Below are 27,723 nucleotides of genomic sequence, written 5' to 3' on the forward strand. Positions count from 1 at the left end.
CACTTTCAAATATTTCTGACAGTCTGAAATATTTGAGAGCATCAGACAATCAGCAGGGGAGATCTCCCCGGTGTCCCAGATCATCTGGTCATTATCTCGTTGTTATTTGTGGAAGCTTGCTGTGTGCAAATTGGCTGCCGCATTTCTTACATTACAACAGTGACAACACTTCAAAAGTACTTCATTGGCTCTGAATCTTGAGATGAATTAACATACTGATAAATTATATATAAAAATAAGCTTGTGTAAATTTTCAATCAGTCTGATCTGGTGCTGATCATTTCCAAATATATACTGTACCTTTCTTTTAATATTCAGAATTTATACGATCAAGGGTTTTCCAATGCGGAATTTGATTTACTGGGATCTGCACTACCTTTTGTTGCTGATGAAATATTCATGGCCATCTCCCGAGCAGAGATGAAGGCAAACCTGTTGAAGATTAAAGATTACTGTTTTGACAGACAGAAGAAATTTCTGCTGGGCGACATGTTAACTGAAGACAACATGTTTGGGTAGGTAATGCCACAGTTTGTGGAGTTTCCCGTTTCACTGAAGTAGGATTGGTCGTGTTAAATTAACTGCCTAAAGGCGGGATAAAAAAACAGGCTGACTATAATGACACCACATGTCCTGGCCAGAATGGAGATGATTGGGTAATTCCCCCGTCAATCACTGCTGTAAATGACTGGGGTTGATTTTACGCACATAATTTGTATTATGTAACTATCCTCCACTCAATGCATTCTGCTGGAGAAATAATCCTGCTTTTATCAGGAGAAGTTTGAAGTAGTTTCGGTCATGAGTTCTGTTTGCTGTAGTTCGTAGAGATTAATTTTATAAATAGACTCTGTAGACTGTTTGCTGTAGTTTGTAGAGACGGTGTTTAAATAGACTGTTTGCTGTGAGTCCTGCTGTAAGTGCTGCCCTGCCTCCAACTCTTTGGCTGACGCAGTGGTGTCAATACTCACTTTGGATAAAAAAAACTGAAGCTGTTAAGAAATTTTATTTTAGAAGGTATCCCAAGTTGTTTCAGAACAACATGTCCAGCCAATATAGAGCAGCCATCAACAAGGCAGAAACCTGACTTGTATTCCCTCAAGTATTGAAGATTGAGCAATAATCTGAACGAGGTGTTTAAAATGTTAAAAGGATTCGATAGGGGAGATACGGAGAAGCTATTTCCTCTGCTGGGGGACGCAAGAATAAGGGGCCATAATAAAATGAGATCTAGGCCATTCAGAAGTGAAATCAGGAAGCACATTTTCCACACAAAGGATAGTGGAAATCTGGAACTCTCCCACGAAAAGCTGTGGATGCTGGGGGCCAATTGGAGCTTTCAGGACTGAGATTGATAGATTTTAGTTGGGTAAGAGTATCGAGGGATATGAAACAAAGGTGGGAAAATGGAGTTATGGTATAGATCAGCCATGATCTAAATTTAATGGTGGAGTAGGCTTGAGGGGCTGAATGGCCTCCTGTTCCTATGTCCCATCTTCTGAAAATGTTGCCTTGGTATTGGGGGTATGGGTCTGAGTGTCAGTTGCTTTCCAGTAATTTGTCCAAGTGACCTCTGTTGAAGTGTGAGTCGTGAGGTTGAGTGTTGACTGGCTATCCAACTGTGGCATACATTACAGCTGAGCCCAATCTAGTCATCACCCGACACCCACAAACACGCACTTCCAGCAGGACTCGCGGTATACTGATTAGGAACAGGAGTCCTGGCTAATTTTCTCTTTTTTTCTAACCAAGGAGCGCTGAGGCAAATTATGCGCCTCTGCTTCCAGCTGGGATATGGGCATCGCTGGTAAGGCCGGCATCTATTGTCCATCCCTAATTGCCCTTGAGAAGGTGGTAGTGAGCTATTTCCGCACAGACCTAGGATTTATTCCGGGATCACCTTGATCAATATGACGTAGCGACTCACTGAATAAACTCACTGAGCCATTTAGAAAGTCCCCACATACAACATCATCATGTATATACAGAGCCTTTAATGTAGTAAAACGTCCCAAGGTGCTGCACAGGAGTGTTAAGTATGTGTATTGTATTGAACAATTAACACAAAGACTTAAACGTATAACTCAAACAGGTCTTTACTGGTTGGAGGTAGGGACTATACATAGGTCTTTACTTCATGCCCACAGGCGGGAACTGAGGGGAGATCAGTACCCACAGTACTATTTATACCCCTATGGCCAGGAGTGGTACTGCATATCACTACGCCCAACAAGTAGTGCAGTCCTGTCCATAGGTTCAAAGTAGCACACATATTACATACACAACAAGGAGTATTTTAAGACACAATTTTTTTTTGACACCGATCCACATAAGGATAAATTAGGGCATATGACCAAAAGCTTGGCCAAAGAGGTAGGTTTTAAGGAGCGTCTTAAAGGAGGAGAGAGAGAGGTGTACAGTACTGTGTATTTGTAATATGTAACTAGCTGATCTCCCGTGGCATTGTGCAATAGGAGTGAAGACCAGGTGTATAGTCTTTAGGCAAAGTGGAGTTAAAGGGCGGGGGAAAATAATTGCACCAGTGCAAACTGGCAAAAATCAGTCCTCATTTTAAAGTCATGCATTCTGTCCTAATTTTTATATAATACTTCAATTTGATATTATTTATAGTTAAATAGCAAAATGTACTGCAGTTTGGGAAGTGGAGTTGGAGCTTAGACGCTACCCTGCAGTATAGGGAGACGCAAAACTGGAGCAGAGCACCGCCACCGACCAGGAGGTTGTAATTGCAGCGTGATGGTTACATAGACTTTCTATTATTTTTTTTAATATTCGTTCATGGGATGTGGGCGTCGCTGGTAAGGCCAGCATTTATTACTGATCCCTAATTGCCCTTGAGAAGGTGTTGGTGAGCTGCCTTCTTGAACCGCTGCAGTCTGTGTGGTGATGGTACTCCCACAGTGCGGTTAGGGAGGGAGTTTCCAGGATTTTGACCCAGTGACGATGAAGGATCGGCGATATATTTCCAAGTCAGGATGGTGTGTGACTTGGACGGGAACTTGGAGGTGGTGGTGTTCCCATGTGCCTGCTGCCCTTGTCCTTCTAGGTGGTAGAGGTCGCGGGTTTGGGAGGTGCTGCCGAAGAAGCCTTGGCGAGTTGCTGCAGTGCATCTTGTAGGTGGTACACACTGCAGCCACGGTACGCCGGTGGTGGAGGGAGTGAATGTTTAAGGTGGTGGATGGGGTGCCAATCAAGCGGGCTGCTTTTGTCTTGGATGGTGTCGAGCTTCTTGAGTGTTGTTGGAGCTGCACTCATCCAGGCAAATGGTGAGTATTCCATCACACTCCTGACTTGTGCCTTGTAAATGGTGGAAAGGCTTTGGGGAGTCAGGAGGTGAGACACTCATCACAGAATACCCAGCCTCTGACCTGCTCTTGTTGGCACAGTATTTATGTGGCTGGTCCAGTTAACTTTCTGGTCAATGGTGACCCCCAGGATGCTGATGGTGGGGGATTCGGCGATGGTAATGCCGTTGAATGTCAAGGGGCGGTGGTTAGACTCTTGCTTGTTGGAGGTAGTCATTGCCTGGCACTTGTGTGGCGCGAATGTTACCTGCCACTTATCAGCCCAAGCCTGAACGTCGTCCAGGTCTTGTTGCATGCGGGCATGGAGTGCTTCATTATCTGAGGACAGAGGAATTTCTAATGGGAAGTTGGTAAGAAGAGCACATAGACGTAATATTTTAATATTATCTACATAATAAGCTATAGCACATCTATATGCATTGTATAATGATACTGTGTGCTACTCGGGTATAACAGTCTTATAGATATTGCACCCCTAAAAATAGTCGATCCCGTGGTATATTTGGGTTGAACTCTTGCTGTGTGATATTAGTAATGAACGATTCATGTCATCATCAAAATAGCAGACAGGAATTTTCTTCAGTAAACTTCATTATTAATATTGCACAGTGCAATTTTACCCAGTGATGTTCAAACTTCAGTTTAGGGGAAAACTTCTCTAAAAGCAGCTTCACAGAAGTTATGTGAGAGGTTTGATAATGCATGGCATAAAATTGCTTAAAATTAATAGCCAGAGTTATATGTAGCACTGCAGGTATAGCGATTTAAATATTTATTTTCTTTTTTTCTAGTGATCCCAGAAACTGGACCTCACTGACCTTAGACAAAGTAGACCGCCTGGTTTTCTTTCTTTCAATTGATGATATACAGAAGCTTCCAAAGGTAAGAGTCCCTAATAATCATTAAAATATTGTATAAAGCTCTGGTTAGACCGCATCTGTGCTAACTGTGTTCAGTTCTGGGCCCCGCACCTCAGGAAGGATAGATTGGCCCAGGAGGGGGGGCAGCGCAGATTCACCAGAACGATACCGGGGCTAAAAGGGTTAAATTATGCGGACTGGCTGCATAAACGTGGCTTGTATTCCCTTGAGTATAAAATATTAAGGGGTGATCTAATTGAGGTGATTAAGATGATTAAAGGATTTGATAGGGTAGATAGAGAAACTATTTCCTCTGGTGGGGGGAGTCCAGAACAAGGGGGCAGAACCTTAAAATTAGAGCCAGGCCGTTCAGGAGTGATGTCAGAAACTATAATTGGCTTTGATTTTTGTTAAGTGTTTGTTTAACTAGAGGCTATAAATATAAGATAGTCACTAATAAATCCAATAGGAAATTCAGGAGAAACTTCTTTACCCAGAGAGTGGGGAGAACGTGAAACTCGCTACCACAGGGAGTGGATGAGGCGAATAGTGTAGACGCATTTAAGGGGACGTTAGATAAACACAGAAAGGAATAGAAGATGTTGATGGGGTGAGATGAAGAAGGGTGGGAGGAGGCTCATGTGGAGCATAATCATGGACCTGTTGGGCCGAATGGCCTGTTTCTGTCCTGTAAATACTATGTAATATAACTCCGTCCTGTAGTTAGTTTTATTTCTAAGTAAAGCCCAGGGTACAGAGGAAGGTGGTAGGGGAGCTGTTGCAGATAGGAAGGAGGTATGTTGTAGAAGATGCATTGCAGGGAGAAAGGAGCACTGTGTGGATTGGTAGTGATCCTGGGGTCTGGGAGGATTGGGAGTGCGGGATCTTGCATGTGGAAAGCTTTGGGGGGGGGGGGGGGGTGGTTGCAAAGGTACAGCAGAACCGGGAAGGGGGTTGCAGGATGTGGGAGTGTTTGGATAAGGGCGATCATGGTGTTTGGAGTATTGGGAAGGAGGTGCATGTGTTCTTGACATAAAAGGCATCAAGGGGTATGGGGAGAGAGCGGGAATATGGTATTGAGATAGAGGATCAGCCATGATCGTGTTGAATGGCTGAGCAGGCTCGAAGGGCCGAATGGCCTATTCCTGCTCCTGTTTTTCTATGTTTCGTGAATCAGTAACTCAAACATTCAGGAGAGGAGGGGGTAATTCGGGGGCGGAGGAAGCATTTAGTTCTGTAACCAATGTGCGTGTTGACTGATCACAGTAAATCTTCCGGATCACAATAGCGAGAATGTTCAAAAATCAGAAATAGTGAGGAGTAAATGCAAACCCTTTCTCTACTCTTGTGGTTTCAGGATGTTTTGAGCTTGGAGAGGGTTGAGATGTTGTTTCACAGCCATAGGCAGTGGGAGGAAAGTGACTTTGGTTCTATCTGCCAGCAGAAAATGGAAAGTTCTGATCTCGACGATCTCTTTAGAAAACAGCAAATATTATTACAAATCTCAGTTGGACTTCTCAATGCCAGGCAGCTGCAGACCAAGAACGGTGAGAACGGGTGACTCCACCATTGGCGGCTGTGCCTTCAGCCGCCTCGGCCCTAACCTCTGGAATTCACTCCCTAAACCTCTCCGTCTCTCTCTCTAAGACGTTCCTTAAAATGTATCTCACTGACCAAGCTTTTGGTCACCTGTCCTACTATCCCCTTATGTGGCTCGGTGTCAATTTGGCCTTAGAGAGGGTGCAGTAAAGATTTACAAGAATGGTTCCAGGGATGAGGGACTTTAGTTACGTGGATAAACTGGAGAAGCTGGGATTGTTCTCCTTAGAGCAGAGAAGGTTGAGAGGATATTTGATAGAGGTGTTCAAAATCATGATTCTAGACAGAGTAGATAGAGAGAAACTGTTCCCATTGACGGAAGGGTCGCAAACCAGAGGACACAGATTCAAGGTGATTGGCAGAAGAACCAAAGGCGACATAAGAAAAACATTTTACGCAGCGAGTGGTTAGGATCTGGAATGCACTGCCTGAAAGGGCGGTGGAGGCAGTCTCAATTGTGGCTTTCAAAAGGGAATTGGATAAGTAGCTGAAGGAAAGAAATTTGCAGAGCTGCGGGGAAAGGGCGGGGGAGTGGGACTGGCTGAAGTGCTCTTGCAGAGAGCTGGCACGGGCTCGATGGGCCGAATGGCCTCCTTCTGTGCTGTAACCATTCTATGATTCCAGGAAAGAAAAGAAAGACTTGCATTTATATAGCGCCTTTCACGACCACCGGACGTCTCAAAGCGCTTTACAGCCAATGAAGTACTTTTGAAGTGTAGTCACTGTTGTAATGTAGGAAACACGGCATCCAATTTGCGCACAGCAAGCTCCCACAAACAGCAATGTGATAATGACCAGATAATCTGTTTTTGTTATGTTGGTTGAGGGATAAATATTGGCCAGGACACTGCGGATAATACCCCTGCTCTTCTTTGAAATAGTACCGTGGGATCTTTTACGTCTGCCTGAGAGAGCAGATGCTCCTTTGAATCGCCTTGGAACATTTTGCTACTTTAAAGGTGCGATATAAATGCAAGTTGTTGTGTCGTAACCCATGAGGTAATTACAGTACAGGGGTTTCTGTTTGATCACTGAGTTATGCTACACTGTCAGATATTGTGCCTGTAAGGTCACATTTTGGTTCGTAGGGAACGAGGGGTCGCTTACGAGAGTGGGCCTTTGACACTGAGCACAAGAGGAAATATGTGGGAAAAAAACCATTGGGCTGTAGAGTAAGGAGGGGGTGGAGGGGTGGAGGGGATGGACCTTGTGAGCAGGTGACTCGTCCGTCACCTTGGCCTGGAGAACAGTGCGTAAGACAGGTAGACACATAAGATAGAAGTACTTGACAAGAAAAGGCTACTAATACTGCTTGTTTTGTGCTAGATCCCGTCCTAACCTGCAGCGCTGTCCGGACCACCCTTCCCTCCGCGTGGACCATCAATTTGTTGACGGGCATGTCCGATGACGACTTCTTCAGCTGCTTGGAGATGATTGGTCAAGATCCCCACTTTCAGCCATTTGAACTGTTTCAGCTGCTGGAAAGGGTTAAGCAGGTACAGATATTACAAGCGAGGAGTTTAGCGGCACCGATCAGAATGTGGAACTCGCTACCCCAGGGGGTGTTTGAGGCCAATAGTATAGATGCATTTAAGGGGAAAGCAGATGTGTATGTGAGGGAGAAAGGAATAGAAGGATATGCTGATAGGGTGAGATGAAGAGGGGTGGGAGGAGGCTTGTGTGGAGCATAAACACCGGCATAGACCACTCTCTGGGTGAAGAAGTTTCTCCTGAATTCCTTATTGGGTTTATTAGTGATTATCTTATATTGATGGCCCCTAGTTCTGGTCTCCCCCAAAAGAGGAAATATTTTCTCTACGTCTACCCTATTCTACCCCTTCATAATCTTAAAGACCTCTATCAGGTCACCCCCTCAGCCTTCTCTTCTAGAGAGAAGAGCCCCAGCAGGTTCAGTATTTTCTGATAGTTATAACCTCTCAGTCCTGCTATCATCCTTGTAAATTCATTGCATCTTTTATCCATTTTAAAAATGAACAACTATTCCAGAATAATTCCGCTGTGTCAGATTTATAGACCCGTGTCGGCGATGCCACCCAAAGTGATTGAGCAGCTTGGACGGATAGCGACCCAGTTCACCGAAAAGGATTTGACCAGGCTGGACCTGTCGGACCTGGGAGCAGTGGCAGCCCTGGGTAAAATTACAGAGTGGACCAACAAAAAGGTACTTCACGCCAGTTGATCAATGCCAGAATGAATCTGTGTACCGTAAACGCTATGCGTGCACCAGGAAAAAAACAAATGTCAGTATGTGTGCAAACCGGGGGTGTGCAAGGCTCGATCCTGCCCTGTGGCGGACAGATACGCGTCTTAAAACAACGTGGCTGTTGTGCCAGGTGTACTCTTGCCGACTATTGGACTCGAGTCGTTGAATGCGATGCTCCTTTATTTAAACTGTTCTGGTTTCCCTGATGGCTCAGTGAGTAGCTGAGCTGAAATGATCAGCAGATGCCCCAGATTGGATCCTTGGTGTGTTCTGAGTGAGCTGATTCCAGCTCAGACGGCAGTGTAGATGCTACAATTGGCATTAGTCCCACTGAGTGGAGAGATGATGATTATCTAGGGATCCTGCTCCTGATTGCTTTCCAATGTCTATCAGAGGAGGATAGACCTGAGCTGAATGGCCAACGTTGGTGGCCGTGCTTTCAGCTGTCTAGGCCCTAAGCTCTTGAATTTGCTCACTAAACCTCTCCTCTCTCTCCTTATTAAGAAGCTCCTTATGATCTGGAATGCACTGCCTGAAAGGGCGGTGGAAGCAGACTCAATAGTAACTTGCAAAAGGGAATTGGATAAATACTTGAAATGGAGAAATTTGCAGGGCTCTGGGGAAAGAGCAGTGGAGTGGGACTAATTGGAGAGCTTGTTCAAAGAGCCAGCATAAGCACAATGGGCCGAATGGCCGCCTCCTGTGCTGCAGGATTCCATGAAATGGTGTTAGGGCCACAGAATGGGTCTATAGAAAATCGACCCACAAACCGTGGCTATTTTGCCACAATAGCAAATGAATAAAATTCTACCCTTTGAACACAGTGTTATATCACGGTTTTGAATTAAAGGATAATCTAATCTTTGTTGCAGCTCACCGTACTGTTTACAACCTTCCTACGGGTGAACAGGTACAGGGTGGACAAGCTGGATTCTGTCAGCCTGGTGGCTCTGGGCCACCTCATCTGTGGCATCAAACCAGCGGACATGTCTGCAATAGACCCAATGCAATTCAGGTAGGCACCATCAAAGTTACCTTATGGGGTTGGCATCCAGCACAGTGAATCGGAATTCTGGCATTCCCTGTGTCTTCACCCGTTGCCAATTCCAAACACAAGGCAAGTGACAGGGTGGAAACTGGGCAGGGCTGGGATCGTGGCTAGATTTCTAATAGGAACAGGAGGGAGGCCATTTAGCCCCTCGAGCCTTTCAATGAGATCACGGCTGATCTGTGAGCTAACTCGCCTTAATACCTTTGGTTAAAAAAAATCTATCAATCTCAGATTTAAAATTAACAACTAATCTCCAGCATCAACTGTCGTTTGCAGAAGAGAGTTCCAAACTTCGACCACCTTTTGTGTGTAGAAGTGTTTCCTAATTTTACTCCTGAAAGGTCTGGCTCTAATTTTTAGACGATGTCCCCTAGTCCTAGAATCCCCAACCAGTGGAAATAGTTTCTCTCTCTCTACCCTATCTGTTCTTCTCAATATCCTGAAAACTTCGATCAGATCAGCCCATAACCTTCTAAATTCTAGGGAATACAACCCGAGTTTGTGTAATCTCTCCTCGTAACTTAACCCTTGGAGTCCAGGTATCATTCTGGTAAACCTACGCTGCACTCCCTCCAAGGCCAATATATCCTTCCCTACGGTGTTTTCTTCGATAATATTCAAAATGCACCGAGAAGCTGGGTCAACTTAAATTAATGTCTCCGCACCATTAGTGGAAAAGACATTGACTTGTATGTTAATCGTCGCAGCCCTGGGGTTCCTGGCAGATTACTGCTCTCAGGAATAGCAGCAGGTCAATCTGGCCCCGTGTCCTGTATTGTGGGGATGACGTCATTAGTGCAAAGGGGGATAGGGCACATACCATTTACAACACTCCCTAGGCACCGTCCCACGGGAGGCTATGGTAGTGTAGCATTTAAGGGGAATCTAAACCACTGGCGGGAGAAAGGAATAGAAGGAGGATACGCTGATGGGGTTAGAGGAAGAGGGGTGGGAGGAGGCTCGTGTGGAGCAGAAACACCGGCAAAGAATTTATAATCCAGAGAACGTGAATTGAAATCCCACTGACACACTTTGAGGGTTCGAATTCAGTATTAAAAAAAAATGTGGAACTAAAAAGCTGGTTTCAGTAAAAGTGACCATGAAGCTGTCAGATTGTCATGAAAATCTAACTGGTTCACTAATGTCCTTTAGGGAAGGAAACCTGCCATCCTTACCCAGTCTGGGCCTAGATTGACTCCAGTCTCACGCCAACGTGGTTGACTCTTAACTGTCTCGCTGGGCCACTTCAGAGGGCAATCAGTTTGTATCAAAACTGCTACAGCAGTTCAAGAAGGCGGCCCAGTGCCACCACCGCAGGGCAATGCCAGCAACGCCCACATCCCAAGAATTAATGAAAAAAGGCAGGTCATTGAGAGCAGTTTTTTTTTATTCTTTAAAAAGATCCTGCTTACCGTTACTGCTCCCCTAACAGCCGTTCAGAAGCTGCCAATGTGGGCCCCACTGCAGCCAACATGTCAGGCTGGTAAGCCTGCATCACATGGCGTGCAGGCAGACTTTGTGTTTGGGCTAAAGGAGGCAGCACTGGAGGGATGACTGGTGGGTGGTGTCCCCCTTTCCTGGTGGGGTTTGGGGGGTGCGGGGGACAGACTCACGGAGCGCTTGCATTCTCCCTCTCACAGTTTCATGCAGGAGAAGTAAAGAGGGCCAGAGATCTGGTGGAACTGGGTTCAGCCCCAGATCTCCCCCACCCCTCCCATTCCAGATTGAGAGATTTGCACATTCCTAAATCAGTGGGGTTGAAACTTGTTAGAGCGAATTTAAGGGGAAGCTAGATAAACACATGAGGGAGGAAGGAATAGAAGGTTAGGTCGATAGGGTGAGATGAAGAAGGTTGATTTAAGGTTTTGGGCAAGAGATACAGGGGGGATGTGAGGAAAAACTTTTACGCAGCGAGTGGTGAGGACCTGGAACTTGCTGCCGACGGAAGTGGTGGAAGCGGAGACACTCAGTGTTTTCAAGGGGAGACTGGATAGGCACTTGAGGGAAATAAACTTGCAGGGGATAGAGCGGGGAATGGGACTGACTGGATTGTTCCACAGAGAGCCAGCATGGACTCGATGGGCCGAATGGCCTCCTGTGCCATAATGACTCTGACTTTAAGAGTGGGAGGAGGCTCATGTGGAGCATAAACACCGGCACGGACCTATTGGGCCAAATGGCCTGTTTCTGTGCTGTTAATATTATATAATACTTTAAGTGCTGTTGGATATTGGTAACGAACGTGTTACTGTGTTTGTGTCAAATTCGTTCGTCCTCTCTGTTTTATCAAACGGTTTAAAATTTTACACTTGTTTACTTTTTTCTTCTTTTTCATTAAAAAAAACCGTTATTCCTAAATTGCACATGCTGGCGTCCTGACACGCTGTGCTGGTAAATCGCAGTATGGCGGTTCTGTGGATCGGAAGACTGAGCCTATCCTGTGAGGAGCCACAGCTGGCGGCCCTGGCCAAGCTCGTCACTCACTCACAGGCGTTTGGAGAGGTCAGCCAGTGGAGAGCCGAAGAATTCACTGAAATTGGTTCCATTGCAGGTAAGCAACCCGCCAGCTTTATGTTTATTTTTAAGTAAATCATAAATATGGCCCTTTATTAACACAGACTTGCATAGTTCTAGAAGGATCTTACCACGTCTAAAAGAACAGGTTATCTGGTCATTATCTCATTGTTGTTTGTGGGATCTTGCTATGCACAAATTGGCTGCTGCGTTTCCTACATTACAGCAGTGACTCCACTTCAGGAAAGTGCTTCATTGGTTGTAAAGCGCTTTGGGACGTCCCGAGGTCCTGAAAGACACTGGAGAAATTCTTTATTTATAAAGACTTGCATTAGTGCTAGAACAGACAGCTGTCCTATAGTTTTAAAGCCTTTTAACCATTCAGCCCTTCGAGCCTGCTCCGCCATTCAGTTAGATCTTGGCTGATCCGTACCTCAATTCCACTTACCCGCCTTTGACCCATATCCCTTGATACCCTTGCCTAACAAAAGTCTATCGATCCCAAGTCTTGAAAGTTTCAATTGGCCCCCAGCATCTACAGCCTTTTGGGGGTGAGAGTTCCAGATTTCCGCTGCCCTTTGAGTGACGATGTGCTGCTCAGTGGACCTGACAGAAGCTTGGGATTGGGTGAATGATTGCTCTCAGCTGGGAAATGAAGTGGAGCCTTTGGGGTTGCACGGAAGGGGCAGGAATAACCGAGAACTTGCAGTGCGTGATGTGTCTCGGGTATTTTAGGGTGTGCTCATCGCACGGGAACCGGCAATGTGCATAACATAGATATTAGCAAAAGCAAAATACTGCGGAGGGAGGCTGGAAATCCGAAATAAAAACAGAAAATGCTGGAAACACTCAGCAGGCTAGGTAGTATCTGTGGCGAGAGAAACAGAGTTAACGTTTCAGATCAATGACCTTTCGTCAGAACTGGCAGAAATTAGAGATTGAACAGTTTTTAAGCAAGTACAGAGGCGCAGGGAAAAGGTGGGGTGGTGGGGGAGGAGAGGACAAAGGGGAAGGTCTGCGATAGGGTATAATATGTTGCTGTTAAATGAATGTACTTACTGTCAATGTTTCTGTTTAGCTGCGCGGCTGTCTGAAGCTCCTGTGCAGGCCGCTTGCCGGTTTCTCAATGGAGGGGCCGCACACCCAGAAAAAAATTCCAGAGAACATTGCTTACTATATTGTATTTAATATTTTATTCTCACTCCCTTCTTTCTCGCCTCAATAGCTGGTCTGTCAGACATTGTGCTATCATCTCTGGTTAAAGAACAGATTGAAGGACTCACCACTGTTGCTGTTGCTACAATCCCACCAAAGAAATTTTCAGTAAGTGTGTAACATTCTCCTTCAATCCATCAAAGCGTATCTCGTGGGAAAGGTCACACCTACTCCTCCTGTCTGGGTTTACCACTTGGCACTCTCTCCCTTCCATGCTGAAGTTCCAACACAGAATTTTTCTTCTTTTCTCTTACCCTTCCTTCCCTTTTCTTCTCTCCTGAAGATGTTGACTGCTTGCTGGGGAGACATTTCATAAGACCACAAAATAATTACAGATGATGAAGGCCATTTGGCCTATCTTAGTTTGTCCATTCAGAAGACCCTACCGTTGTTAAGTCTGTGTGTCCCAGTTAAGCTTATTATAAATCACTGGACACAGACCACAAGAATAACTTTAACAGGTCTTTACTATTCGGAGGTCAGGGCTGAACTGCCCAGCAAATCCCTACACAACACTTATATACCGGTGTGGTCACCACCGGTATTACAGTATACAGCAGCCAAGAGAAAGTAGTACATCTCTTAAGGTAGTTCTCTTAAGGTGGAAACAGGTTACATACACCACAATCCTCCCTTTTTAGCTTAACAGTTATATCCCCATTTAACATAACATAATAACATATATATATACAACTTCATGCAAAACAGTTCAAAGATTCAGTCTCTGAGGAGGCCTCCTGATTCGAGCTGGATAACGCCTTTCAGGGGTCTCTGATTCTCGTTGCTGGGTTGACTCATCTAGTTGGTCTCTTATGGATTGGACATCATCATCAGGTACATTCACTTCTGAGGTAGATGCTTCAGGTTCACTAACTTCTTCCACGGTTGTCTCTGCCGTAACCATAGGTTCGACCCTTGTTCTCGATTCTACCAGTTGGTCAGCATGACGCCGTATTACATTTTCACCAATATCTACCGTGTACATCAGGGGTCCTTGTCTGGCCCGAATTGTTCCAGATTGCCATTTCTCGTTTTTATAGTCCCGGGCTAACACTGGTTGTCCTATTTCGAAACTCCGAGTGGTCTTGTTATTTATACGCTGGAACTGTTTGTTTTCAACCTCCCTCCGCACATTTGGTTTTAACAAGTCCAACCTGGACCGCAACCTCCTGTTATAGAACATCATGGCAGGACTTTGGTTTGTCACTGCATGAGTGGCATTTCGATATGCCAGTAGGAATTTGTCCACCTTGTGTTGTAGTGGGATCTGATCTTCGCTCATGGCCTTTATTGCTTTTTTGAACGTTTGTACAAATCTCTCGGCCAACCCGTTTGTAGCCGGATGATATGGGGCAGAGGTATGATGTTTCACCCCATTCTTCTTCATGAATTTCTGGAATTCTTCTGACACGAACTGCGGTCCGTTGTCTGAACATATTTGTTCTGGCAATCCATTTCTTGCAAATATCGTTCTTAGCACCGCGATCGTCTTTTCCGAGGTAGTGGTAGTCATCTTAATCACTTCTGGCCATTTAGAATGTGCGTCCACCGCAATTAAAAACATGGAGTCCATGAATGGACCAGCAAAGTCAATATGTACACGTTGCCATGGGGTTGAAGGCCATTCCCATGGATGCAGCGGTGCAATCGGAGGTGCATTTTGCACTTTTTGGCACCCTGAGCAGCTTTTCGTCAGATCCTCTATCTGTTGGTCGATACCCGGCCACCACACATAAGCCCTAGCAAGGCTTTTCATCTTGACTCCCCCCAGATGACCTTCATGCAGTTCCTTTAGAACTCTCTCTCTTAACTTAGGAGGAATAATCACCCTTGTTCCATACATCAATGTTCCTTGACAGACGGACAGCTGTTCTCGTTTTGCTGAGAATGCCGGTAACAGTGGATCACCATGTGCTGGCCATCCCTTCACTGTCACTTCGTAGACCCGGGACAGTGTCGGGTCGTTCCTGGTTTCTCTTTCAATACTTGCATTGGTGACTGGTAAACATTCGATGATGGTCGAGTGAAATAACTCAACAGGGTCAACCGTCGGTGCCTCCTCCTCTGTAGGTAGTGGCAGGCGCGACAGCCCATCAGCATTACCATGCTGCTTTGTACCTTTGAATTCAATCTGATATTGATGTGCCCCTAGGAAAAGGGACCATCTCTGGAGTCTCTGTGCTGTCATCACCGAAACACCCTTCTTAGGGTTAAAAATGGATACCAACGGCTGGTGGTCTGTCAGAAGCGTAAACTTTTGGCCCTGCAGGTAATGATTAAACTTCTTTACTCCCCACACAAGGCTGAGAGCCTCCCTATCTATCTGAGCATAGTTGCGCTCAGCGGAGGTCAATGATCTGGATGCGAACGCGACTGGCCTCTCCAGGCCATTTGGCAACTTGTGTGAGAGTACTGCCCCAATACCATATGGAGAAGCATCACAAGCCAAACGAATAGGCAGCGTTGGGTTGAAGTGAGCCAACACTTCCTCTGAGGTGATCAATGCCTTGCTTTTGCGAAAGGCCCTCTTACAGTCCTCGCTCCACTTCCATGGTACTCCCTTCTGCAAAAGAGCGTTCAGCGGGTGCAGCACCGTGGATAAATTTGGCAGAAACTTATGGTAATAGTTAATCAACCCTAGGAACGACCTCAACTGGGATACATTATCCAGAGCGGGAGCCTTCACAACAGCTTCGATCTTGTCAGGAGACTTATGAAGCCCCTCCTGGTCAATGACATGACCACAGTACGAGATCCGCTTCTGAAAGAACTCACATTTCTGGCGATTAACTCGAAGTCCATATTCTTTCAATCTGGTGAGCACCAGTTCCAAATTTGCAAGGTGTTCCTCGTCATCATCTCCTGTAATCAAAATATCGTCCAGGTAACATTGTGTGCCTGGAATTCCCTGTAATACCTGCTCCATGGCCCTCTGCCAAATTGCTGGAGCCGATGCCACTCCAAAAACCAGTCTATTATACCGGTACAAGCCTCTATGCGTGTTGATCGTGAGATACTGGCGTGACTCTTCCTCAACTTCCATCTGTAAGTACGCCTGCGCCAGGTCTATCTTGGTGAAGTGTTTCCCGCCAGACAACGAAGCGAAGATATCCTCAATCCGCGGAAGTGGATACTGCACCGTGTGAAGCACCGGATTAACAGTGATCTTGAAATCTCCACAGATGCGAACCTTCCCCGGTTCCCCCGGCTTGTTGCTCGATGAACGCTTCATGACGGGAACAATGGGCGTGGCCCACTCACTCCAGTCTACCTTAGACAGTACTCCTGAACGTTCTAGCCCTTCCAGCTCAGCTTCCACAGCAGGTCGTATCGCATAAGGTACCGGTCTGGCTTTGAAAAATTTCGGGTTTGCATGTTCTTCAACCTTGATGTTTGCTGTAATTCCTCTCAGTGTTCCCAGTCCCTGTTGAAACACCTCTTTAGCATCGTCCACTATTCTGGACAATCGTTTAGGTTTGACATCTTTTTTACCGGAATCTACCGTTAGTGCTTTTAAGGAATGCCAGTCCATATTTATTTTCCTAATCCACTCCCGTCCCAGTAGTGGTGGACCTCCCTCAGGTAGCACATATAAGTCCATTCCTCGGCTTTCTTTGCCCTTGTGGACCACCTTTACCTCTATCTTCCCGATGGGGTATACTCTTTGCCCCGTGTATGTTTTCAATACAATCTCCGTATCCCGTAGGGGAATATGTGGGAATAACCTTTTGTAATCTTGCTTATTCATGACCGTCAATGCCGATCCAGTGTCCAATTCCATCTTCACTTGGACTCCTGCTATCTGAAGTGTGACCCAAATTGTTTGGAGGTCTGCTTCCTTACCAACATTGTGTACTCTTACTACCCAGTTCATTACTGCTGGAGTCTGAATCTGACTTCTGTTCGTTCGAACTGTTCTCGGTCACCTTGTGTACCTTTCTGTACTTTTCCTGCGGTGACTTTTTGTTGCTGGTCTTCTTTCCTGACCGGCATACTTTAGCTATGTGACCAAGCCTGCCACATTTTCTGCATTCCTGATTTTTGAACCAGCACTGGTTCTGATCGTGCGTTGTCTTTCCACAACGATAACATTTTACTGTACCCAAGACCATTTGATTGGTGCTGAGTTCCGGTGACCGTAGCTGCATTTCCGCCGTGCCTCTCGCTGCGGCTTCGTGCGATGCTGCAATAGTGACAGCTTTATCAAGCGTAAGATCATTCTCCTCAAGCAGTCGCTTTTGTGTTCCTTCTTTTAACAATCCACACACAAATTTATCTCTCAGCGCATCTGCTAGTCCTGTTCCAAACTGACAGTACTTTGATAGCTTATGCAGTTCAATTAAAAATTCAGCGTTGCTTTCGTCTTTCAGCTGCGTTCTTCTGTAAAATTTAAATCGTTCCGCTATCATCAGCGGCGTGGGGTTTAAATGATTTTTCAGGACAGTAACAATATTCGCGAAAGTCTGATCCGCCGGTTTATTTGGTGATAGAAGGTGCTTCAATAGCCCGTATGTCTTCGCACCCATTGAGCTTAATAAGGTTAGTGCTTTCTCATCATCTGGTACCTTATTTGCTTTACAATAAACTTCCATGCGTTCTACATACGTGGTCCAATCTTCGATATCGCTATCAAAGGTATTAATGTTCCCATGTTTAGGCATCCTTGCAAGTTTAAAATTTTTTTCTTTTTCTCAAAATGGCGGCTTCCCGCGCTTGTCTTCTTCCCCCGCCTACTAAAATGGCGGCTTCCCGCGCTCGTCTTCTTCCCCCGCCGACTACAATGGCGGATTCCCGCGTTTGCCTTCTTCCCCCGCTGGCTGCAATGGCGATTGCCGTGCTGCTGCCGTTCTCGCCTCCCCAGCGGTTCTCAATTCCCCGACGCTGCTTTGCCTCGCAGCCCCGCTTGCAGCCCGGTCCTTTACACCGGCTGCGTTTGAGTTCTCCGCGGCTCTCGTGCCTTAAGCTGCCCCAGTCGCTGCGCCTCTCGGCCTCGATTGCAGGCCGGCCCTTTTTACCGGCCGTGGTCGAGTTCTCCGCCCTTTTTCCTCCGTTTTCCCTCCCCCACTCCACAGTCAACACGGCCGACTTTCTGCTCGTGTCGCTGATCGGCTTACCCACCACCGTGGTAGCAGGGATGATCACTGCCTGTCGCTGATGGAGGGCTTCGTGGTCAGAATTTTTCTTTTTAACCCGGGTTCTCGATGCCTCCCATGCGATGGTGCTCAGCAGGATGATGAGGGCGGATGCCTCTTCTCGACGCCCGTTCTGAGGACGAAGCTGCCTTGGATGTAAAACTGCCGCAGGGTAAGATCGGACTCGTCGCCACTGTTAAGTCTGTGTGTCCCAGTTAAGCTTATTATAAATCACTGGACACAGACCACAAGAATAACTTTAACAGGTCTCTACTATTCGGAGGTCAGGGCTGAACTGCCCAGCAAATCCCTACACAACACTTATATACCGGTGTGGTCACCACCGGTATTACAGTATACAGCAACCAAGAGAAAGTAGTACATCTCTTAAGGTAGTTCTCTTAAGGTGGAAACAGGTTACATACACCACAACCGTCCTCCACTGCAGCATCTAATTGTTCCTTAAATGATTCTAGGATTTTTCCCTCCACTACACCACCTGGAAGTGTATTGCAACCATCGCTCACTCTTTCCTCATATCAGTCCTAAATTTACTTTTTACTAATTTGGACTTGTGACCCCTAGTTCTGCTCTCTCAGTTTCATTTAAAGTAATATTCCCCATTTAGCTTTTCCATTTCCCGTAACTATCTTCCATCCCTCTAAGATTAACTCTCAGTTGCCTCCTTTTCCAGGCTAAAAAGCCCAAGTTTCTCTAATCTTTCCTCATAACAGAGACCTTTGACACTAAGGATCAACATTGTGGCTCTTCTCGGCACTGTCTCCAACACTTGAATGTTTTCCTTGTATCCCGTTGACTAGAACTGGACACAGTGCTCAAGGTAGGTCTGACCAGAACTGGACACAGTGCTCAAGGTGGATCTGACCAGAACTGGACACAGTGCTCAAGGTGGGTCTGACCAGAACTGGACACAGTGCTCAAGGTGGGACTGACCAGAACTGGACACAGTGCTCAAGGTAGGTCTGACCAGAACTGGACACAGTGCTCAAGGTGGATCTGACCAGAACTGGACACAGTGCTCAAGGTGGGTCTGACCAGAACTGGACACAGTGCTCAAGGTGGATCTGACCAGAACTGGACACAGTGCTCAAGGTGGGTCTGACCAGAACTGGACACAGTGCTCAAGGTGGGACTGACCAGAACTGGACACAGTGCTCAAGGTGGGTCTGACCAGAACTGGACACAGTGCTCAAGGTGGGTCTGACCAGAACTGGACACAGTGCTCAAGGTGCAGTCTGACCAGAACTGGACACAGTGCTCTAGGTGGGTCTGACCAGAACTGGACACAGTGCTCAAGGTGCAGTTTGGCCAGAACTGAACACAGTGCTCAAGGTAGGTCTGACCAGAACTGAACACAGTGCTCAAGGTAGGTCTGACCAGAACTGGACCCAGTGCCCAGTGCTCAAGGTGCAGTCTGACCAGAACTGGACTCAGTGCTCAAGGTGCAGTCTGACCAGAACTGGACCCAGTGCTCAAGGTGCAGTCTGACCAGAGCGCACTACATTCCACAGATACCAGTCACCCTGTGGTGTCTTGGTCATTCGTCATCTATGAGCCTTGAAGGTGAGTGTTAGCGGACTCTTCAATGGCCAGGAATGTTGGTTGCAGCCAAGTACACAAGTTTCCAGCAGGGATAACGATTAGGGAATGGAAACCCTGAGCCAAGCCCTCCGTAACCCAATGGCATTGAGGTCAATGGCGGTGCCCCCTACTGCTGCACTGTCTGAGGTCAAATTACTCAGCACTGGTCAAGGATCGAACCTGGATCATTATTCTATCCTTAACCTCCAGGGTCAATTTTGTGAGAGATCATTAAAGTTGCTACCAGCCAAATTTGTCAAAAAATGTCCTGGGATCACTTGCTCCTTTCTAAATTTGTGTTTTTTTTGTCTTACTAATTCCCTGTTTCCTTTCTGTGGCAGGTTGTATTCAGTCCCACCCAGATTCGCCTGTTTAACTATCAGCAGGCGGTAGCTGTGACTCCTGCTCAGTTGAAAGAACTCGGTGACTTTCAGAAGAAAGCCCTGGACATGGTCCTTACATCATGGCACAAAACGGCAATTGACATGAGAGGTAAAACACTGGCCCATTGCCAGCACGTTACATAGAATGTTCCCTGTAAACTGCGTGGCCGCTCAGCGCTCCAGGGACCCTGCGCAGCCGTCAAGCCGGCTTTTCAGTGCAAAAACCGCGCGTGCGCTGTATTTTGATGGGGCCGCGCAGCCCCTCAAAGAGGCCATGTGGCGCCAAACAAAATTACAGGGAACATTGGTGTGGAGCCTAAACTGCACTTTAGAACAAATGGTCAGCTTTACTTAGCAAAGCCACAAGGATAGTTGGGCGTTGAAATGTTGCGCTGGTACATTTAGGCCATTCGGCCCAACTGGTCTATGCTGGTGTTTATGCTCCACACGAGCCTCCTCCCACCCTACTTCCTCTTAACACTATCTGCATATCCTGCTTTCCTTCTATTCCTTTCTCAATCATGTACTTATCTAGCTTCCCCTTGAATGCATCACTGAGGTTGCATAGAGAAGGGGAGATACACCAAGGTAAATCCAGAGGTGTGATGAGGTGATGCTATCCCTGGGTTTTAAAAGCCTGTACATTGAGGAAGGAAAGACTGAGGCGCTCCACAGTTTTCAGCTTCTGGGAAAGAATGCTTTAAAGTGGGAGACAATGAGATGAGTTCCAATTTACTATGGACAACATCTCAAGATTCAAGATTATTTTATTGCCATATGTAACTGGTACAATGGAATGCTTACTCCCCACTCACTCCCACAATATAAGTATAAATATCAAAAGCAAAAGTAAAACAAGTTGTTCTGCCCTCGCAACGCGATTCTATGCAGAGCTAGACAGATAGCGAACAACTCGATATCTTCCAATAAAATCACAAGGCTTGACTTTTCTTGTAACGCTTTACTGAACGATTCTAATTGTAAAACTGAAATACAACACAGAAATGGAAGCACACATTAGTATACAAGCGCATAACTGATATGTATACACAAATTTAGGTACGCCTGGGCAACACAGTACATTTAGTAAACTGGAAGGCATTCTCTTTAAATTAGCCCTGTACATAGTGCATCAAAATACAGCTACTAGTTAATCAGCTAGACAGAGAAAAGTTGCAACTAAACATTTTCTACAACATGCAGTGCACACTAATCATCCATAGCATTCTAAAATACTTACAGACAAACAATTTCCAAGACTCAAGCATGGGGACAATACAACTGCTCGGAGCCTGTGCTGCTGTAGGAGCACCGTGATGTAGGTCTGTGTCCCAGCGAGGACTCCACGAGGACTACGTAGCAGTCCTGTGGGGAGCGTGATGACCTCATCACGCTCGGTAGCGTTGTCCGCGCTTGGGGCGTCACGTGATGCGCGTGGTCGCGTTTCTGGCCGTGGAGGCCGAAGTCGGGAGCGGGAGCTGGAGGCCAGGCTGAGCCGATGCTTGCCGCGGGAGCGGAAGATCGCGTCGCTCCCGGCGGCTGGTAGATGCGGCCAAAGACGCTAGGCCGGGCTGTGCCGGCAGCCTTTCTGGAAGGCCGAGTCGGGCCGGCAGCCGCCTCACGCACGTCACGTCGTACGTGCCGTGACGTCAGCACGCTACGTTGTACGTGACGTGACGTCAGCACGCTAAGGCGCGTCTTAAAGGGGCAATGGCCCTAAAAGGTAAGTTAAAGGGGCAACGGCCCCAACAGGTAGGTTATACATATATAAGTAAGTTAAATACATACAGTGAGGTTAAGTTAGAGGGAGAGGCAGCACACAAGTATAAGTATAGAAACAATAGCAAATAAACAAATAAGTATAGCAACGACAGTCCAAGTCGCAGGATATAATGAATAGTGCAAAAAGCCTCTATTACCACTGGAAGTAATAGTAATGTAATATGATAAGTATATGGTAGTATAAATATAATATATATAAATAAGTATAAGTTAAAATGCAGTGTGCAATGTACAAATGAGTTATAAGTTAAGGTTGAGGTACAAGAGTCCTATGTGCACACAGTCCAGTGATCAAGAATGTTCTTGTGCGCTCACGGTTCAAGTGATATACAGTTCCAGGGTGGGGGGGAGGATGTGACTGATATGTGGGGCAGTGCGGTTAGCAGTTCAGTAGGCGCACTGCCTGTGGGTAGAAACTGTTCTTGAACCTGCTGGTCCTGGTTCGGATGCTGCGGTACCGACGGCCAGACCGCAGGAGGGAGAACAGTTCGTGCCCAGGGTGATTGGGGTCCTGGATGATGGAGCGAGCCTTGTTCCGACACCTGGTCTGGAAGATCTCCTCGATGGACGGAAGTGCACACCCGATGATCTTTTCTGCTGTCCTCACAACCCTCTGGATGGCTTTCCTGTCCTGTGCAGTGGTGTTACCATACCACACATTGACACCACCCATCAGGACGCTCTCTATGGTGCCGCGGTAAAAGTTCACAAGCCACTGTGTGCTTATGCCGCATTTCCTCAGGCACCGTAGAGGGTAGAGGCGCTGGTGTGCCTTCTTCAGAATGGCCTTGGTATTGTGGTTCCAGGCCAGGTCATCGGAGATCTGCAGTCCCAGGAATCGGAAGCAACTGACGACTTCCACTGGTGTCCCGAGAGATCACCAGCATTATACATTTTCTGTCTTGTATGTCTTAATTACAAAACAATATGTCGCCTGACTCTTGATGAGCAATGCCATGGGAGGGTAATAAAGAAGAACTACTTTAATATATACAACGCCTTTCATGACCTCAGGATGTCCCAAATTGCTTTACAGCCAATGAAATACTTTTGAAGTGTAGTCACTGTTGTAATGTAGGAAACGCGGCAGCCAATTTGCGCACAGCAAGCTCCCACAAACAGCAATGTGATGATTTTTTAGAGATGTTGGTTAGTGACTATATATTGGGTACAATTTCCACATGCCCAGAGCACGTATCTAAAATTACATCCGCCCAGCCGGTGATTTTAGGTGACTGTATTTCAAAAGAAGAAAATTTTCCCTGCCATTTCTTGGGATGGATGCTTCATTCTTCAAGCTAAAGATTGCTAGTGCTGGGAAGCAAAAGATAGCTCCATTTATGCTCCATTGTTGGAATCGAGCACTCCTGCGTCTCTGCCCTGCCCTAAGAACTTGCCTTAACCAGAACTTCGCACTTCCACTCAACAGTGACCACACTTCAAAAGTACTTCATTGGCTGTAAAGCGCTTTGGGACGTCCTGCGGTCGTGAAAGGCGCTATATAAATGCAAGTTCTTTCTTTCCCGAGTGAACCAGTGCAACATTTCATTTCAACGCCCAACTATCCTTCTGGCTTTGCTGAGTAAAGCTGACCATTTGTTCTAAAGTGCAGTTTAAGCTCCACACCAAAGTTCCCTGTAATTTTGTTTGGTGTCGTGCGGCCCATTCAAAATGTCGCGCATGCGCAGTTTTTGCATTGAAAAGCCGGCATGCTGGCTGCACCGGGTCCTTGGAGCGCAGCGCGGCCATGCAGCTTACATGGAACATTGCCCCACACTCGTGGAATTCCCTCCATAAACCTCCTCCTGCCTATCCTCCTTTAAGACTTCCTCTTGAAGCCCACCCCTTTGACCGAGCTACTAGTTAGCTTCTAGTTTTTTTGTGTTCTTGCGCGGTGGTGAAAAATTGATAAATAAATGAATTAATTCGAGCTGTGGTGCAGATCAAATGTGGCTGGTTGTTAATGAAATGTTCTCTGTTTGTAGGAAGATCGACTGGAGGAGTTATTTCTGGGAGCTTTATTGGAGTATTGCTGTGTGTTTGTAATCTTTTACATTCGAGAGAAGAAGCTTACCTGTAGCTATTACAATACACTTTATCCTCGTGTTGCTCTTGTGTGTTTGCCTAACATTGCATAAGTGAGTTATGATTTCAGTGTTGAACTGACTGCAAACATTCCATATTGATGAGATGTATTGCTCGTGTATTTGTGCTCGTCCGATGCAAATTTTCCCATTTTTGTTTGCTGGTCCAGTCCATCCTTTGTTTCGCTGAAATTGTGTGGCTTAATAAAGAATTGTTTTCTGTTTTGGATTAACTTCTCCACCTGAAACAACTGAGTGCTTTGAATTCTCACTGGGTCAAAATCCTGGAACTCCCTCCCTAGCAGCACTGTGGGAGCACCTTCATTGCACGGACTGCAGCGGCTCAAGGCGGCGGCTCACCACCACCTTCTCAAGGGCAACTAGGGATGGGCAACCCCCGGTCGAGAACCCCTGGGTCACAGGACTAGGAGGTCCCATCAAAGCAGGAATGGTGGAATTGTTGCAATGTATCCTGCTGATAGTACATAACATAGCCACAGTACGCCAGAAGTGGAGGGGTGGCTATTCGATCCAATGGCAGGGCACCGAACAAAGCGGACTGCTTGGTCCTGGATGGCATTCAGCTTCTTGAATGTATGAAAATTATATTAAATAATGGATCACTTACTGCCCACAATGAGCCCAGGCTGGAAATGAGTGCTGTGCAGCATCATCAAACCAACACTTAAGGTAAAGTTTGGGAGGTCCCACATCACAGGCAGTACAGATTGGAAAATGGCAGTATGTGACGCACCATTTGGAAGCAAGGGACCTCGCAAAGTTTACCCTCAAATGTGTTCTTATCAAATTCCTCTGCTATTTTAACAGAGACATTAACCCATTTAAAACAATCAATAGAATAGCAGACAGAGGGACTTGATACAAACACATTAAGCATCCATCTATTAACTAGTACATTACTCGTGGCGTTCCCCACAGTCAGTTGATGAACATTGTTCTAAAGGCACTAAATAATGTAGACCATAATGAGATGTTTTGACCTTGTCTAGAACAGCAGACATAGAAACATAGAAGACAGAAGCAGGAGTAGGCCATTCAGCCCTTCGAGCCTGCTCTGCCATTTAATGAGATCATGGCTGATCATCCAAATTCAGTACCCTGTCCCTGCCTTCTCCCCATATCCCTTGATCCCTTTAGCCTTAAGAAATATATCCAACTCCTTCTTGCATGTATTTAATGAATTGGCCTCAACTGCCTTGTGTGGTAGAGAATTCCACAGGTTCACCACTCTCTGGGTGAAGAAATTCCTCCTCATCTCAGTCCTAAATGGCTTACCCCTTATCCTTAGACTGTGATCCCTGGTCCTGGACTCACCCGCCATCGGGAACATCCTTCCTGCATCTAGTCTGTCTCGTCCTGTTAGAATTTTCTAAGTTTCAATGAGATCCCCTCATTCTTCTAAACTCTGGCGAATATAAGCCTAATCGACCCAATCTCTCCTCATACGCCATTCCTGCCATCCCAGGTATCAGTTTCCATGGCAAGGCGACCAAAACTGCACACAATACTCAAGGTGTAGTCTCACCAAAGCCCTGTACAACTGCAGCAAGACCAGGAACCAGAGGACACGGCGGTTAAATTCAAAACTAATCTGCAGAAACATTATTTCAGCGAGTGAGCGGTCAATCTATGGAACCGGCTCTCTGGGGAGATGGTGGAAGCAGTTAGTATTGATTCATTCAAGAGCAAATTAGATTGGTTTATTTCAGAAAATAACATTTAGGATCCAGTAGCTGAGTAATAGAAACTTGCCATGGTAAGGGTGGCTTGCTCGGGAGCAACAGGTGACTTTGGACCTGTGGTTTCCCCCATTGGGGTTTCCTCGCCTCATATCTTGATCTTTTATCGCCTAGCAATTCCTATGTTCGTATAATGGAGTTGGGAGAGAGCGACTCAGAAACTCACTCCACTGAGTGACTAGAACTTGCAGTGACACTTGACAGCAATTTACAGTGTGGTAAATATTGACACGAAAGCCTGACCAAAAATCATGACAACTGGAAGTAAGGTTTGTGAACAGGAAGTGACCATCCAGTGCAAGATTTTGAATAGCGTGTTAGTCGGTCGATCTGTGGTATTAAATGCAAGTTGTTGTATTGCATGCGGGATTTAAGGTCAAGAATACCCTTCAGGTGAAGCAGGCTTAGAAGGTGGCTAATAATTGAACACATAATTTTGCAGACATTATTAGTTATATTTTTATAGTTCCATTAGAAATTCCCAGGTTCATATTTACAATGTTAACTGTCTATGGTAAATTGTTACATTGCCAGTGGTACAGTGGCAGAAAAGTGTAATTATAGCTTAACAAGCATACAACCCTCTGAGATCTCTGCGCTCCTCCAATTCTGGCCTCTTGCGCATCCCTGATTTTAATCACTCCACCATTGGTGGCCGTGCCTTCAGCTACCTGGGCCCCTAAGCTCTGGAATTCCCTCCCTAAACCTCTCCGACTCTCTATTTCCATTTTCCTTTAAGACGCTCCTTAAAACCTATCTCTTTGACTAGGCGTTTAGTCACGTCCTAATATCTCTGTGTCAAATTTTGTCAGATAACGCCCCTGTGCAGCGCCTTGGGACGTTTTACTACGTTAATGGCGCTATATAAATACAAGTTGTTTACAGAGGCAGTTTTCATTGTAATTGTGAAATTTATAATAGCAAAAATATACCGTGGCTCAGTGGGTAGCACTCTCTTGCTTCTGAGTCATTAGGTTGTGGGTTCAAATCCCACTCCAGAAACTTGAGCACAAAAATCTAAGCTGACACCCCATGCAGCACTCCCTCGGTACTGCACTGTCGGAGGTGCCATCTTTCGGATGAGACGTTAAACTGAGGCCCCGCCTGCTTTCTCGGGTGGATGTAAAAGATCCCGTGGCACTATTTCGAAGAAGAGCAGGAGAGTTATCCCCGGTGTCCTGGCCAATATTGATCTCTTATCCAATCTGAATAAAACACATTATATGGTCATTGTCACATTGCTGTTTGTGGGAGCTTGCTGTGCGCAAATTGGCTGTTGTGTTTCCCACATTACAACAGTGACTACACTTCAAAAAAAAGTATTTAATTGGCAGTAAAGTGCTTTGGGACCTCCTGAGGTTGTGAAAGGCGCTGCAGAAATGCAAGTCTTTCTTTTAATTAACAACAGAAAATGCTGGAAATACTCAGCAGGCCAGGCAGCATCCGTGGAGAGAGAAACAGAGTTAACGTTTCAGGTCTGGGACCCTTCATCAGAACTGGAAAAAGCTGGAGATGTAACAGATATTAAGCAGGTGCAGAGACGGGGGGAGGGGAGGAAGAAATAGAAAGAACATCCTGTACTTTTGTAAGAGGCAGGAAAGATAAAATGTTGCAAATGGGAATGGCAAAAATCATACTGCATGAAAAATAGGGGCAGGGATAATTATCTGAAATTGTTGAACTCAATGTTGAGTCCGGCAGGCTGCAAAGTGCCCAATCGAAAGATGAGGTGCTGTTCCTCGAGCTTACGCTGAGCTTCATTGGAACAATGCAATAGCCCGAGGACAGAGAGATCAGAGTGGGAGTGAAGCGGTGAATTAAAGTGACAGGCGACCGGAAGCTCAGGGTCACCCTTACGGACTGAACGGAGGTGTTCTGCAAAGCGGTCGCCCAATCTGCGTTTGGTCTCCCCACTGTAGTTCTGATGAAGGGTCCCAGACCTGAAACGTTAACTCTGTTTCTCTCTCTAGGGATGCTGCCTGGCCTGCTGAGTATTTCCAGCATTTTCTGTTGTTATTTCAGATTTCCAGCAGCTGCAGTATTTTGCAATTATCTTTCTTTTAATTAATGGGTTTATTTACAGATACTGCTCCGAGTAATTTACAATAAAAACTTGAGGCAATGAGTGTATTTAAAACTAAAAGAGAAGAGAAATTAACACGTTTTAAAGAGAAGGCTGTAATTTAGTGCC

The 27,723-nt window shown here is 46.1% G+C and overlaps 2 protein-coding genes across 2 annotated transcripts in view; both read left to right on the forward strand.

The window, feature by feature from the left end:
• Positions 1 to 24,001, forward strand: part of LOC147099902 (stereocilin-like) — a 40,940-nt gene extending 16,939 nt beyond the window's left edge. Inside the window, exons 10-19 of the mRNA XM_085968974.1 lie at positions 319 to 515; positions 4,118 to 4,208; positions 5,544 to 5,733; positions 7,112 to 7,281; positions 7,812 to 7,967; positions 8,882 to 9,024; positions 11,463 to 11,611; positions 12,800 to 12,897; positions 19,865 to 20,015; positions 23,674 to 24,001. Of these exons, the coding sequence (XP_085825100.1) occupies positions 319 to 515; positions 4,118 to 4,208; positions 5,544 to 5,733; positions 7,112 to 7,281; positions 7,812 to 7,967; positions 8,882 to 9,024; positions 11,463 to 11,611; positions 12,800 to 12,897; positions 19,865 to 20,015; positions 23,674 to 23,768 (1,440 nt within the window). The 3' untranslated portion in view covers positions 23,769 to 24,001. The remainder of the gene's footprint in view (positions 1 to 318; positions 516 to 4,117; positions 4,209 to 5,543; positions 5,734 to 7,111; positions 7,282 to 7,811; positions 7,968 to 8,881; positions 9,025 to 11,462; positions 11,612 to 12,799; positions 12,898 to 19,864; positions 20,016 to 23,673) is intronic.
• Positions 24,002 to 27,463: 3,462 nt separating this feature from the next.
• Positions 27,464 to 27,723, forward strand: part of LOC147099903 (eukaryotic translation initiation factor 3 subunit J-like) — a 42,128-nt gene continuing 41,868 nt past the window's right edge. Inside the window, exon 1 of the mRNA XM_085968396.1 lies at positions 27,464 to 27,523. Within this exon, the coding sequence (XP_085824522.1) occupies positions 27,505 to 27,523 (19 nt within the window). The 5' untranslated portion in view covers positions 27,464 to 27,504. The remainder of the gene's footprint in view (positions 27,524 to 27,723) is intronic.

The sequence above is a fragment of the Somniosus microcephalus genome, chromosome 27 (assembly GCF_052327205.1).
Source record: "Somniosus microcephalus isolate GS21.2 chromosome 27, FLI_Smic_1.0, whole genome shotgun sequence".
NCBI classification, from domain to species: domain Eukaryota; kingdom Metazoa; phylum Chordata; class Chondrichthyes; order Squaliformes; family Somniosidae; genus Somniosus; species Somniosus microcephalus.